This window comes from Ursus arctos, unplaced genomic scaffold (assembly GCF_023065955.2).
Source record: "Ursus arctos isolate Adak ecotype North America unplaced genomic scaffold, UrsArc2.0 scaffold_11, whole genome shotgun sequence".
NCBI classification, from domain to species: Eukaryota; Metazoa; Chordata; class Mammalia; order Carnivora; family Ursidae; genus Ursus; species Ursus arctos.
The window spans coordinates 30,781,374-30,797,564 of NW_026622775.1; the positions used below are offsets into that span (position 1 = coordinate 30,781,374).

Consider the following 16,191-nt stretch of genomic DNA (forward strand, 5'->3'; position numbering starts at 1 on the left):
CGGCCCGAGGCGCTTGCCGCGCGCACCTGCACCGAGGGGCTCAACTGCCACGGAGGGGCGCTGCTGGGCGAGGCTTGAGCGGAGCTGCCGAGCCCGCCCTAAGGCGCGCCCTTGGGCCTCGCGCCAGCTTCGCCGGCCAATCGTGGGGTGGACCGGTCCGCTGGACTGGCAGAGCACGAATTCATTACCCCGAAGACTTTCTCCTCCCGAGGAGCACCTGTCCTCTGCGTTCAGAGAGGTTCTGCCTGCTATTGCACATACACGGGTTCTGAGTTTTCTATAAATCACGTTTCTGAACAGTGTCCACTTAATACCCCAGACTTCCTAGAGTTCTATATGTTGAGATGAGAAGTCATTGTGATCCGCAGGGAGGCTTCCTATTTCATGTGGGTGTGTATGATATAGATCTATTAAATGTTGACATAGTACATTGCTTTCTTTCCGAAATACAATTAATAAGAATTGGTAACACTTATTATGCTCACTGTACTCTAGGGGCTTTACATTCATTATTTTATTTAACCATCACAACAACCCAGGTGAAGGAACTAAAGATAATTACTTGCCTGAACCTTTGCTTAACAAACAGGGTTCAAATCCAGATCTCTCTCAGAGCCTGTACTTTTAATCAATGCACCAAAAATAAAAATACAGCCCAAAGGTAGGATTGAATCACAGGCTTCTTTGCCCCATTGATGGTTTACCATGCAGCCTTCTCTAATATTTTATAGTAAATCTTGACTGATTTTGAATAGCTGGGATGTATGGTAGGCATGTGTTTAACTGTTTAAGAAAATGCTGAGCTGTTTTACGTTCCTACCAGCGATACAGTATGAGAGTTCCAGTTATGCTACGTTTTCACCATTGCTTGGTATGGTCAGTCTTAATCCTTCCAGAGGTCAATCCATAATGATGTCTCATTGTGGTGTTTTTTGTTTTTTGTTTTTTTTTAAGATTTATTATCTATTTGGGAGGCAGAGTGGGAGAGGGTGTGAGCAGTGGAAGGGGCAGAGGGAGAGAGAGAGAATCTCAAGTAGACTCCCCACTGAGTGCCCAGCCGACATGGGGCTGGACCTCAAGACTCTGAGATCATGACCTAAACAGAAATCAAGAATCTGTCGCTCAACCCCACACCCTTCGCTGTGCTTTTAAATGCTGTGTAGTTTTATATTACCAAATCCCCTCCATAGGAGTTATATCATTTTGTATCCCCATTAACAGTGTATGAGAATGTTTATTTCCACATGACCTCACCCAACAGAATGTGCCGTCAAGCTTCTGAGTTTTTGTCAACCTTATGGTGGGGCATTTTTTGAGAGCTCAGTGTAGTTTTTTTACTTCTAAGTGAGGCTGAATAAATTTTTATATATAAGGGCAATGTTTTTTTTTTTTATTGCATCCAGATTTTGAGTCATAGTTAGAATACCTCTCCCTACTCCCAGGTTGTAGAACGATTCACTTATATTTTAATGCTTGTATAATTTTAATTATTTGATTTATTTGGAGTTATTTTTGTGTAGCCTGTGAATCTTATGGCTCCAAATGGCTATCCAGTTATCCTGATATCATTTATCAGAGTATCACTTTGCCCAGCGATTTAAGATATTGCTTTTATCATTTACTAAATATCCGTATGTACTTGAGTCTATTTCTGGACCTTCTATTCTATTTCATTGATTTGTCTACTCAAGTGCTGGTACAAAGTGCCATGGTGTTTTAATTATAGAGGCTTTGAAAATGTTTTAGTGTCTGGTTGTTCTAAATCTCCTCCTGGCTCTTCCTTTTCAGTGCTTTTCTAGATATTCTTGAATGTTTTTTTCCATATAAACCTTAATATTAATATGCTAACCTCCAGGAAAAAAAGATTGTTGGTGTATTTATTGGGATCACAATAAAATTGTAAGTTAACTTAGGAAGAACTAACATTTTGATCAGATGTCCTATCCAAGAAGAGAAAAGCCTTTCTATTTACTTGAGTCTCTTCCATCTTTAGGAGTATTTTATAGCTTTCTTTGTATAGGTTTTGCACATTTATCTTTAGGTTAGCTTCATTGAAATTTACGTACATGAAATATCATTCCTTTAAAGTTTACAATTTGATGAGTTTTGACAGGTATATATACCTCTGAAACCACTTCCGCAATCCAAATACAGACTGTTTCCATCACTTTCAAAAGTTTCCTGGTTTTGTACATTTCTTCTTAGGTTTATTCCTAAATATCTTTTTCACTGTTATTATAAAGAGGTTTTCTCGTTCATCATAGATTCTAGGGGTTTATTATCACTTTTAAGAAGTTATTCATTTTTGAATGCTAAACTTATATCCTGATATCTTGCTGAATTATTTTATTTAAGTTAGTTTCATGATTAAGTCTGAGTTTTTCCACATTTAGTATCATGCTATCTCCAAATAAAACTTTACTTTTTATTTTCCAATTCTTATGTCTGTAATTGTTTTGTCTTATCAAGTTTCATTGGCTAACCTTGCCAGAACAACATAACAGTCCTGGAGATAGTGGGGATCATTTGCTCTGTTTCTGATGCTAGCAGAAATGCCTCCAGTGTTTACCCATTAAATAAAGAACCATTTTTAGAATTGAGGTACATACATTGTATCTATGTCAGATTTAGCAAATTAAAATACAGGACACCCGATAAGATTCTAATTTCATATAAGCAAATAATTTTTTAGTACATATATTTTTGTATATGTTTATCTGGCCTTAATTTTATCATGTTAAGAGAATATCCATTCATTGCAATTTTCTTTAATGTTCTTACAGAAAATAGGTGTTGCATTTTACAAAGGACTTTTCGGCATCTATGAAGGTAATCATATGATTTATCTCCTTAGACCTATTAGTAAAAATCCTACCCAGATCCTTGCATTCCTGGTATCAAAAACCAGGTCATGGTGTGTTGTTTTCTTAATGTGGCTTAAGAATTTATTTCTAATATTGCATTTAAGATTTTTGCATCAATCATCATAAATAATATGTCTGTGGTTTTCTTTTTGTGTGTGTGTGCTATCATTATCAGGACTGGGTATTCATGTTATATTTACATCACTAAAAGAATTAGTAAATTTTCCATTATTTGCTATACTTTGAAACAATTTTAAGACATTGGGACTCTCTGGTTTCTCAAAGCTTAGTTAAGTTCCCTTGTGCAATCATCTAGACTTGGTTTCTCTTGGTGCTTGTTATTTCTCAATAACTTTCTCTATTTCTTCTGTGAAAATTCATTGGTTTATGCTTTCTGTCTCTATTCACAACAATGTTAGTAAACTGAATTCTCCTAAGAAATCTTTGTTTTATCTGGACTTTTAGAAAGAAAACTAATATTGGCAAAACAAAAACCTATCAGCTCATATAAACTTCCTCATAATTCATTGCGTATGACTGGCTATTAATAACATAGCATCTAAAAATGTAATGAGGAGGAAAAACGGTAATTAAGGGGAAAAACATAATTAGATAGTTTTCATGGGAAAATGCTTGCCCAGATTTAGCTCCCATTATTTGTTCATAATTGCTGCAATTCTGCCACAGAGTGGAAGGTCCATGTAAGAGCATACAACAAACTCCAAGACATGTTACACACCTATGTTGGCAGAGGGTTAACTTTACCCAAGAGTGTAGTCACATTTGCTATAACTACTAATATTAGTAATATTACCATGTTACTATTTACTTCAATAGTAAATAGTGCAGTTGTTGGTAGCTTATCTCAATACTTGAGAGAATTTCACTTATTGTGTCTCCAAAGTTTGCAGAGCTTCTATTTACTACAAAAGTAGTATTTGAGGGGGAAAAAAACGATTTCAGTAGAATCTTATCTGAATGTGGTTTCTACAAACTCATCTGCTGTATTGAGTCAGGGGCATAAATATATCATATGCCTTCATCTATATGCTTGAAGGAAAGTGATTTTATTTTATTTTTTTAAAAGATTTTATTTATCTGTCAGAGAGAGCACAAGCAGGGGGAGCAGTAAGCAGAGGAAGAAGCAGTCTCCCCACTGAGCAAGGAGCCCGATGTGGGACTCGATCCCAGGACCCTGGGATCAGACGCTTAACTGACTGACCACCCAGGCATCCCGGAAAGTGATATGAACGCTATAAAACAAATGCCCAAACCAAGCAATAAGCACTATTTGCTCTGCTATATCCCTGATGAGTGTCAGGCGTTCTCCAAATCACCCCTTTCTCATACACCTTGGACCAGAGACCATGGGTGGTCAGTGAAATGGTCCAAACACCCAGCATCTGGGCAGTAGGGAAGGGGATGGAAACTGGGGGCATCTCTCCTGCCTGTACTATGAACATTTCCTGGAAATGGTTTGTGCCGATTATCAAACTCTCTGTCCTGGATTCACTTCATTAAGGACAGCAGTTATTGGGGTTGAATCTTTAAGTCTGCTCTTCAACTTCTCTCTTTTTTTTCCCTTCTAGCATCTGCCTCTCTCAGTGTACTTCAGTCCAAAATTTAAGTCAAATTAAAATTCTTTTGTAGGGGTGCCTGGGTGACTCAGTCAGTTAGGCGTCTGCCTTTGGCTCAGGTCATGATCCCAGGGTCTTGGGATCCAGCCTGGAATTGGGCTCTCTGGTCAGCGGGGAGCCTGCTTTTCCCCCTCCCTCTGCCTGCCACTCCCCCTGCTTGTGCTCTCTCTCCCTCTCTCTCTGTCAAATAAATAAATAAAATCTTAAAAAAATAATTAAAAAATTTTTGTAACATATATGTAATGTCTTTTCTTCTTCTCCCCACCCCCACATGCCCCCAGCTTTACTAAAATATACTTGACATATTGCTCCTTCTCTCCTAAAAGGAAAAAAGAAATGAACACATGTGAACAGTTCAGCTTTCATATTCTCTTTATATGTTGGTATGTGACGCAGTTCAGACTGAGGTAAATATGTAAAGTTTTGGCGCTCAAGGATAGTTAATATTGCCAGGAGTATAAAGTATGACTTTCATATTTTATTGAAGAATCAGAAGGAAGAAGAAACATCTCTTACTATTTCTCAAAATAAAGTAAAACTCAATTGAATAACAAGAATAGGGGAGTTTAAATAGACTTCTTTAAGAAACTGATAGATTATTCAAACAGACAAAAATTCATAAGATTTTTAAAAAACTTGAATAAGTACATTAAAAAGCCTGATATAAGAGAATCCTGTACCCAATAAATAGGAATATTTTAAGAAGATATTTTTAAAGCACAAAACTAACATTTATAAAAAACAAATGAATGCAGCATATTTTAAAGGGAGTGTACAGAGACTACACATTTTCAAATTCACATGAAACATAAGAATTCATAACAATTCTCGAATCTTAGCACACAGATTAAATTCACTAACATCAATGTAATTAAATAAGAATCAACAGTAAAAGATGGCAAAACCCAATATATTTGAAAAAAAAAGAAAACACTCCCAAATAACCCATGAGCTAAAAAAGTAATAGTAAGAGAAATTATAAATCTTTAGAACTGAATGGCTATGAGAATACATAAATATCAAGGGGTCGGTAATCAGCTCACATGGCACTTAGGGGTAAGTTTATAGTTTTAAATGAATCCATTTAAAAGATAAGAAGATATCTTCAAATATTTAGACCCAGGCTTGCTTAAATTGTGCTTTCTATTTCTTTAGATGTCCTAACAAAATGGATAAGAGCATATGCCAATCTACACAGACAATGGCAAGTTTCTAAACTTGCAGCTGTTTACTGAGATTATGTGACAGCTTCGCTAAGTCAACAAAATACAATTCTTAATTTCAAAAACTTCCCTGGCTTTGCTATTTTTAAATTAAATTCTAATACTAATGGTACAAACATCATAAATATTTTACTTTTTCTTGACATAAGAGGTAGTTCAACACTTTCAAGCCTAGTAGTTTACTGTTTTCTCTTCTATACAGTTATGCATTTTCATTATTATCATTTCTGAAAGATGCCATGAGAAAGCAAGGTTATCTGAGGTTCCAAGGTATTAGAGCTTTTTCTTGTTATCCTTATTATTTTCATATTTTCTGAAATAAAAACAAGAAACCTGTAACATCTAGAAATAATTCACAAGGATATAATTATTTTCATGAAAATTTTTGATAACGTTCTTTCCTTATTCTGTCTTTTTTACCACAATTTCCTCTTATAAATAGAGAAGATAATTTTACATTGGCAAAATACATGATTCTTAAGATGTATTAGACAATATCAGTTTTAATACTACCCCGGTGTTAAAATTATTGAAAGTAGACTTCCATCACTGGGATACCTGAGAAATCTATATTGTTGGATTATCATTAAAGCCAACAAACTGTTACAGATAAGGTACAGATATTTTTAAATATTCACTTTATTTTAATGTTTATAATTTAAAATACAAATACTGAAAGATTTAGGATAACAAAGTAAAGACATGATAATCTTTTAACATTAATATATGAAAGAAAATCGGAGACTAAATATAAAATTAGAACTGGAGAAATTTTGCTGTGAATATAATATGAGTACTACATTTCATCTGAAATTAGTTTTGAATTTCTTGTTAAGTCAAAAGGAACAAAAATACCCACAATGGGCAAAAGGAATCATGACAGTTCTTTGGGAAGTAATCTTTTTTCAAGTTCCAAATTCTTTTTTTTTTTAAATATTTTATTTATTTATTTGACAGAGAGAGAGCTCAAGCAGGGGGAGCAGGAGAGGGAGAAGCATGCTCTCCACTGAGCAGAGAGCCCGATGTGGGGCTCGAACCCAGGACCCTGGGATCATGACCTGAGTGGAAGGCAGACGCTTAACCGACTGAGCTACCCAGGTGCCCCTCTAGCTCCAAATTCTAAGAGAAAATTGTCAAATGTATCTTTACATAGAAAAGAAACATAAAACTTGAAATAACAGTTTTGAAGAAAATGCAAATATGCCATACATCATTCTTTAATAAAAGTCAAAAGCATAAACTCAATTCAGTTAAAGCATTTTGATGGGAAATACCCATTTACTTCCTCTTCCTCCACCACCTCCAACTAGGCATACCAGATTTAGCAACAACAGCAAAACAAACGGGTCATACACACATACAAAAAAAAAGTCATTAACTAAATTCAAGGTTAAGTGGGGCTTCCTGTATTTTATCTGGTAACCCTACTTCCAACACCTCGAAACCCTGCCCCTTGCCCAGTACACTGCAGTAAAACAAAAATAACTTTTCATGTGAGATGAAGCACTAGCAAATTATAGAAATACACTATTCTCTTGCTTATCAACAGAAAAAATTTTAAGTATCTTTTTTTAAGATTTATTTATTTTAAAGAGAGAGAAAGAGAGAGCTATGGTGGGGGGGGGGGGCTCCATCCCCAGATCCTGAGATGATGACCTGAGCCAAAACCAAGAGTCAGATGCTTAACTGACTGTGCCACCCAGGTGCCCCAAAATTGTAAGTATCTTACCTGAGGTTTCAGAAATTATTCATACAGAAATATTTTAGTTGTTTCTAAAAGAAATTTCTTTTATGCTTATTATAGATTTAGAGCATGAAGTGATAAAGAACATTTAAAAGAATGACATAGGCAAAATTTTTAAAAACTAAAAACCTAGAAAATTTATCACTAAGACAAATTTTTCGTTTATTAAATTACTATTTTTGAACCACAAGCTAGATGAATAGAAGTAAACCAAAAGCCCGCATGCTGGCACACTGATCTTGGACTTTCCAACCTCTACAACAGTGCGAAATAAATTTCTGTTGTGTAAGCCACCCAGTCCGTGGTATTTTTTTCATTGCAGCCCAAACTAAGACATAATAAAAATGAATAAGTATCTGAGCTAAATATTCACCTATACTGCAGGAAAAATAATGTGGATAAATAAAAATTAGTTGCATAAGCTATATTATTTAGCAATATAAAGAAAACTACCAGAGGCATTTAAACCAGAAATGATTAAATGTCATTGCCTCTGGTGAGTGAGATAGGGCTGGGGAAGTGCAAGAGGTTGTTGCCTTTTATTATAAGCTCCTCTTTTTATTAATTTTTAACCAGATATGTGCATATTACTTGAAAAATATAAACAAAGCTAAAAATTTTTTATGATTAAATTTTATTCCATTTTGAAATACAGCCTTTGGAAAATGAAAGGGGTAATCCATTCTGCAACTCTTTCCTCAGTTTGGAAACACTTAATTTTAAATATCTAAAAGGGGGGCACCTGGGTGGTTCAGTTGTTAAGCGTCTGCCTTTGGCTCAGGGCGTGATTCCGGCGTTCTGGGATCGAGGCCCGCATCAGGCTCCTCCGCTGGGAGCCTGCTTCTTCCTCTCCCACTCCCCCTGCTTGTGTTCCCTCTCTCGCTGTCTGCCTCTCTCTCTGTCGAATAAATAAATAAAATCTTTAAAAATAAATAAATAAATAAATATCTAAAAGGCTTAGCAAATGGACAGCTCGTTATTTCCCTGAAATTGTTTTTGATTGGGAGATGTGGTTGCAGCGGAGGCTGCTGAAGGCATTTCCAATTTCTAACGTGGGAGGGAAACTATGAAGTGGTGGTCTTCTTGTTCTTGAAGGATAGAAGGGAGACATTCTGAAAGGAGTTGGTAAAAGAGAAAGACAGGTGACTGGGAGCATAACAGATAAAGATTCCTGGGAAATTTGTCAGTTGGGTTACCTTCCTCAAACTTTTGCTATCTCAGTCCCACCAAAAAAAGAAAAACACCTTTTAACATGGTGCAGTTCTAACTGAAACGCATAGAATGCAGGGTGATCTTCATGGAAATGCACCCACATTTATGCCTCTTTTACTGTTGAAGTGTCAAAAGGCAATTCTTCATGAACACACTCCCATCTATATAAACCATGCAGATGGAATGTTAAATGGAAAGTAGAGAAGACTAGATTAGATGGGGAGGAATTCAAAATCCTAAATACACAGGAGCCAGCTACTAAAAAGGTGGGCGTGGCTCTAAGGACGACCCAAGCGCAGAGGTGGTGGATATAGGGGAACAGGCAGGGCCACTGGAATTAGTTGTGGAGTCACAGTTGGAATATGCATGCTTATGCCAAGCAGCAGACGTCAAATGACCACTGTCCAGCAGAGGCATAGAGTATGGCTGTTTGTGGAGAAGAAAATAATACCCAAAAAGAATGGGGTCTTCCCTACTCAGAAGAAAAGCTTCTGTACAGAGTGAGCCGTAGACTGCCCATTCCTCCCATAAATACTGGAGAAAGGCTACAGAAAACAGACTCAACAGTCACAGACAAAACAACAGAGAGTCTTAATAAGTAAGAAACAAAATTTCAGTTTGGGGCGGGGGTGTGAAACACAAGAAACGCAGCAGATCCTGAGAAACGGAGGTCAGTCAAGCAAACAGATGCCACTTGAGGTATTCTGAATAAAGAAATCGACTTCATGCAGCTAGAGTATACTAGAGGTGAACTCAACTGTTGGGAGGATTAGGGGAGCAAAGGTCAAGAAGCCACTTCTGGAAACTTGGAAATCCTCAGCAGAACAGCAGGCCATTTTCAGCACCCTGGAAGCCAGGAAAAGCCACTAGTGATCTCAGCTGGCTGGGCAGCAAGTGTGAACTCAACTTCCTGGCCACAGCAGGCCTCTGCTGCCCTCTTGGCCGCCATCTTCCAGGACTACTGAGAGTATCTCTGACAGAATCTAACATGGCACTTTGTGGGGCAAAGACATTCTGTGAGGTGTACTCCCGCAATTTTCCCCTGAGAAGCAGAGAGTGGAGAGGAGGACGGCAATCATGCAGAATCAACAACAGACAATAAGTACAGGAAGCCATTAAAATAATGAATTACACATATACTGATATACTACTGTTAAAATGTAATTACTTTTCTTTGAAGGATAGGAAGGATATTGTGTATATAAAAAGAATCAATTGAAAGTCGTGGAAATTAAAATTTTATTTTTGGAAGTTAAAAAACAAATGAGCCAAAAAGTAAAAGTTCGAGAATGAACTAGCAGGATGCCTCGTAAAGATGGTGAATCAGACACAAGTATTCACTTCCACTCTTTCTAGAAATCACACTTAACCATAAGGGCCAGTTGAAGATAACATGATCTTACAAACAGAATGGGAGAGCAGACAATGGCAACCAAATGGAGGTGTGAGAGAGCTGTGTCTCAAGCTGCCCGTGGAAGCAGAGAAGCGCAATCTGCAGGGCAAAAACCCCCACTACTTCCAGAAACGGAGGTGAAGTTGGGGCAAAACTATGAGGATGGCTTGCAATCTCAGCAGTGCGTAAAGCTCTAAATATCCTCTCCTACCCCACAGAGCCAGGTGATTATCTTTTCTTCACTCTTGAAGGGTAATTCTCTGAAAAGGCAAACATAGGGTATGTATCTAGATTCAAACCAGGGTAAGGATAAACAGGACAAACAGGGGCATGTGGGTGGCTCAGTCTGTTAAGTGTCCAACTTATGATTTTGGCTCAGGTCATGATCTCAGGGTCATGGTCTCAGGGTCGTGCGATCTAGCCTCCTGTCAGGCTCCACGCTTGGTGGGGAGTCTGCTTGAAATTCTCTCTCTCTCCCTCTCTGCCCCTCCCCACCCCATAAATCAATCAATTTTAAAAAAAACCAAACAGGACAAATAAGTAAATATTGACAAAGTGAACACCAAAAGCCCCAGCTATCTTTGCCCACTGGGCCCCCAGCTTCTCCAGCAATTTGACAAGCCTACGCAGCAAGACTGAGAGGCACTAACACAGGTGATTCCCTGGGAAAGAGCCTCGCCACTCCTCCCCATACAGTGAAACTGACAGGTTCAGCCATGTGCTCAGAGCCTCCAACCAGTTTTCTCCATTTGAACATACAATCTATGATCACTACATACATGAGAAAACCCTTCAACAACTAGAAGAGCAGAGACCACCACCACCAACAACAAAAAACTTGGAGGAAATAGAAATTATATAGGAAGAAGAAATTTTTTAAAAATCTTAAAAAAAACTATTAAAATCCTCAGAGGATTAAGTGGAACTATTTCAATCATAAAATAAGAACCAAGTGTTATAAGAGGGGACAATGACATTAGGAGCACAAAAGGGGTTCTTAGACATTAAAGCTATAATAGTAAAAACAAAAATTAACCAATCAATGAAAACTGCCCTTCCCCCCCCAAAAACAAATAAAGCACAAATAAACAGGACCTAAGACGAAATTTAGAAAAACTTTCAGAAAGTGAAGCAAATAGGAAGGAAACAGGAAGGAGAAAGTAGGCCAGAGAGAGAGAGAGGGAGAACATTAATCCAACGACTCTAACATTTGAAATGGGGTTCCTTAAAAAGAACATGGAAAATAGAGGAGAAAATTTATCAACAAAATAATTCGTGAATATTTTCCAGAATCGAAACATGAGTTTTCAGATTAAAAAGCCCTACCAAATATCAAGCACAATTGATAAAAATAGACCAATACCATGATCATGAAATTGTAGAACCCTAAATACAAGAAAAATGTTAAAGATTTACAGATAGGAAAATTGGTCTTACCAAGAAACGGGTTAAAATGGCTTTAACTAACTTTTCATTGGTTACACTTTTGAATACCTTCAAAAATCAGAATTCAGAATTCTTTGCCTAGCCAACCTAACAATTAAGTTTGACAGACTGCAGTCATTTTAAGATGTTTTAGTTCTCTAAGGATTTACCTCCCACACAATCTGTCTCAAGAGATTACTGGGGAGTGTGCTTTACTAAAACAAACAAGTAGACCAAGTATGATGCAGATTTGGGATATAGAAAACAGGAAAATCAACCCCCTGGTTCCTAAGATGCCTGCTAGAACTGGTCAGAAGCCTGCAGGAGAGATATTTTTCAAGATTAAGGAGCGGCAGAAATGCAGAAAAGCATTTGACAATATTCAACATTTATCCACGATTTTTAAAATGTTGAAATCTAGTGAGAACAGATTCAGATAATTCACAGGGGATCTGAGGGTGAATTAGTGATAAGTACATTGACATAAAGCCAATTTAAAGCTCAAAAAAAAAGTTGTATAGTAAAGGAAAAATAGAGCATACTATGTAGCTTAAGTGTAAATTGCATTTATATTCTCATTATAAAGTCATTGAATACTGAGCTAAACAATGATGTAACTATATGGACAGAGTGGAGGAGTGGAGGTTTGGGTAGAGTGAACTCTATCATAGTTAAAATCTTCCATTCATTGAAAGAAAATGAAATTAAGAAAATGAAATTAAGAAAATGAAAGAGCTAGCCATAAATGAGACTTGTGGTCAGACTATATATGGAATTATAACAGTTCAAAAATAAACAGGTGAACAACCCAATTTTTTAAATGGGCAAATATTTAATAAGACATTTCACAAAATTACATTTCATTAAAATCCACTTTCATAAAAATCTGTTTCATTATATATATACACACACACACATACAACTAGCACATGAAAAGATGCTCAACATCATTGGTCATTAAAGAAATGCAAATTAAAATCATAATGAGATATCACGATCGGCCTTTTCCAGCATTCCATACAAATTGAATCATACAGTATATAGTCTTTTCCATCTGGCTTTTTTCATTTAGCATAATATAATTTTAGAGATTCATCCATATTGTTGCATCTATTGATAAGAATGAGGCTTCAGGGGTGCCTGGGTGGCTCAGTCAGTTAAGCGTCTGCCTTTAGTTCAGGTCATGATCCCAGAGTCCTGGGATGAGCCCTGCATTGGACTCCCTGCTGGGCAGGGAGCCTGTTTCTCCCCCTGCCCCTCCCCCTCCCCTTCCCCTTGCTCATGCTCTCTCTAATAAATAAAATCTTAAAAAAAAATGAGGTTTCAAACTCAGATCTATTGTTTCCAAATTCATTGTATGTCAACTGTATAAGATAAAAAGGAAAATAAAATATTTATTCATTCTTCTAAAACAAAATATTAGAGTATATCAGAAAGTTATCTGTATAAGATTTTAAAATACACAAAACATGATTATAAAATAAGGCTAACAAATATCTGATAATTTTCTATATATCAATTTTTATACTTACCACTATATTATCAAAGGCTTAAATTTTTTTATATGATATAGTCTCTTATCCACTATGAAGAAAGTTGAGAACTAAGACTAATCCTTATTATGCCATTTTTTCCAAAGAATGTCGTTGATCATTTTTAAAGAAGGTATTTGAATTATGAAACTCCTAATAATAAATATCCTGTTAGAAAATTTTAAAATAATATAATTAATTATAATGAAAATATATATTTTAAAAATATACAACCACATTTGACATATCATTGTTATTTATTTCTATTTTACATGTGGTGAGGTATAAAAAAGGAAAAAGCTAGATTATAATATCAAAATATAAGTGATTAGATAAATATTCTAGTCTGTCGTGAATTCACGAAGGTAAGGTTAAAATAGCTTATTCAGCAAAAAATAAAATGGAAGAAAAGTGTCCTATTATAATAGCATCAACAAATAGAATGGTATAGACCAATTTCTTTCTCCATCACCTGCAGCTATGTTTTATGTATTTTCATGGTGTTATTTGTTGCCTGAAGATTCATAATAGTTTAATTTTCATTATTCCTGGCACTTGTTTCTTTTGCTTAATGAACACTTTTAATCTAGAATTTCAGTTTGCCTCATTGCTAATAGCTAACATTTACTGAATTCACACTATGTTTCAGACAGTGTTCCAAAGAGTGCAGTACAAGAAATACATAGAGATAAGGAGTAGAAAAGGTGGAAAGAGGACAGGTCATAAATAATGAATGAAACGATGGGAGTATGCATATGTACATTTCTCTCATTTCAACTGACAAAGGATTAAAGCAGTCATTTGCTTTGTTGTGCGAAGAAACTAAGAAGGGAGAGATGTCAATAGTATTTCAAAGGTGGAAAACATCTTAAGGATCATCTAATTTAAACTTCTCTTACAGATGAGAAAAGCACAGAGGAGAGTTAGGGTTTGCCCCATATCACATAGGTCACCATAACTAAAAACTAGTTGTTTTGACTCTGAAGTCTTTGCTTCTTCCACCCTACCAAGATGCTAAGTCAATTACAAATAACATTGCTTCCAAAAATGATGGAAAATTAAAGAACGATTAAAAATCAAACAATACTGAATTTTTGTTGATATGGTAAACAGTGATCTGAAATAAGAATGTTGATAAATTTAAATTCAGTAATAGGAGCATTTTATTTAGAAATATTCTTCTATAACTTTAAATACTAGACTAAAATGGTGAATTTTATTATGATTTTAAAACACATTTGCAGTCATTATTTGACTTGCACAGCTGGTAACAGTAAGCCAAAGAAGGCTGGATTTTTCTTACCATGCCAGATAACTTGCATCTTGAAAAGATGATTGCTCTTCACAACACATAGTTATCATAAAATGAATTATGTTTAAACAACCATATTTTATAGTCTCATGTTTTCATCACTCCTTTTCTAAACAATATTTTATAAGTTCATGAGACATTGTATATTACTCAAGTTACATTTCAAAATCTTACTTTGGAATATTGTTCTCTTCCAGGGAATGATGACTGTATACCCACATGCTGGAAAAGAGAAGGTTTATATCGAATACGAATTTGCTTATTTCGTTCTGCACATTTTTCCTAGGGAAAAATAAGAGAAACAACAATCTTCTGTAACAACCCAAATACTCCTTTTTATTGCATTTATGGATGGCAGAATTTTGTATTATATTAGTTTTTGCCAGAGTTTTATTTTAATATTTAAAATTAAATACGACTTTATTTCTTACCTTTGTCTTCATAAGAATGATAAAACACATTGAGGGCTTCAGAGGGGAGAGGGGTGGGGGAATGGGATAGGCTGGTGATGGGTAGTAAGGAGGGCACGTATTGCATGGTGCACTGGGTGTTATACGCAACTAATGAATCATTGAACTTTACATCAAAAACCAGGGATGTACTGTATGGTGACTAACATAACATAATAAAAAAACATTTAAAAAATTGAAAAAAAAAGAATGATAAAACACAAGTTGAAATATAAAAAGGTTTTAGTTAAAGCATGTATTTTCCTGAACTCTGTCTTAGAAAATCAGGCTACTGTTGTACCAACTATACATTTCTGCTCCCTTCTTTTTATTTCAATTACATAGATGAAATTTTTTTTGTATTTTTCTATCCATTTCTCTCAGACTACATTACTCTTTCTCTTCCCATACTTATTAATTCCTACACTGAGTTACATCCTCCTTAATTTCTTCTTAACTAGAAAAAATTTATGATTAAAACAAAGAACCAATATACTTTATGGAAAAAGATTTGGTTATTCTCATTAAAAATAAAAATAAGAAAGATGACCTGTGACACCATTCCTGTTAGAAGCAAACATCTGAAATTACTATGATTGTTGAGAATTACGTTATATACTGTATACATAGAAAATTCATAAAAATGCATCTCAAATTTATATACTCAATTTTTAAAAAAGATTTATTTATTTGAGAGATAGAGAGAGTCAGAGCATGTGTGAGCAAGTACCCAGAGGCGAGGGGCAGAGGGAGTGGGAGAGACAGAATTTCAACCAGACTCTCCCTGAGCACAGAGCCACATGGAGTGCTGAGATCATGACCTGAGATCATGACCATCAGATCAGGACCCTGAGATCATGACCTGAGCACAAATGAAGAGTCAGATGCTTAACTGACTGAGCCACCGAGATGCCTTTTTTTCAAGTATAGTTAACATAATTTTTATTCCAGTATAGTTAAAATACAGAGTTGTATTAGTTTCAAGTGTACAATGTAGTGATTCAACAATTCTATACATTACTCAGTGCTCATCATGATAAGTGTACTCTTAATCCCCTCACCTACTTCCCCCATCCCCCCACCCACCTCCCTTTGGTAACCTCCAGTTTGTTTTCTACAGTTAAATCTATTTCTTGGGGCACCTGGGTAATTCTCTCTCTCCTTTTCCCTCTGACCCTCCCCCATCAAAGAGTCTATTTCTTGGTTTGTCTCTCTTTTTTTTTTCCTTTGCTCATTTGTTTTGTTTCTTAAATTGCACATGAGTGAAATCATATCATAGTTGTCTTTCTCTGACTGATTTTTTTCACTTAGTATTATACTCTCTAGTTCCATCCATGTTGTTGCAAATGTTAAGATTTCATTCTTTTTTATGACTGAATAATATTCCAGTGTGTGTGTGT

At 35.8% G+C, this 16,191-nt stretch overlaps 1 protein-coding gene across 1 annotated transcript in view; it reads right to left on the reverse strand.

The window, feature by feature from the left end:
- Window positions 1-4,977: 4,977 nt before the first annotated feature.
- The window catches only part of MGAT4D (MGAT4 family member D), a 37,358-nt gene continuing 26,144 nt past the window's right edge, over window positions 4,978-16,191 (reverse strand). The window contains exons 9-11 of the mRNA XM_026499384.3: window positions 14,517-14,624; window positions 13,031-13,198; window positions 4,978-6,037 (exon numbers count right to left, since the gene is read on the reverse strand). Of these exons, the coding sequence (XP_026355169.3) occupies window positions 13,184-13,198; window positions 14,517-14,624 (123 nt within the window). The 3' untranslated portion in view covers window positions 4,978-6,037; window positions 13,031-13,183. The remainder of the gene's footprint in view (window positions 6,038-13,030; window positions 13,199-14,516; window positions 14,625-16,191) is intronic.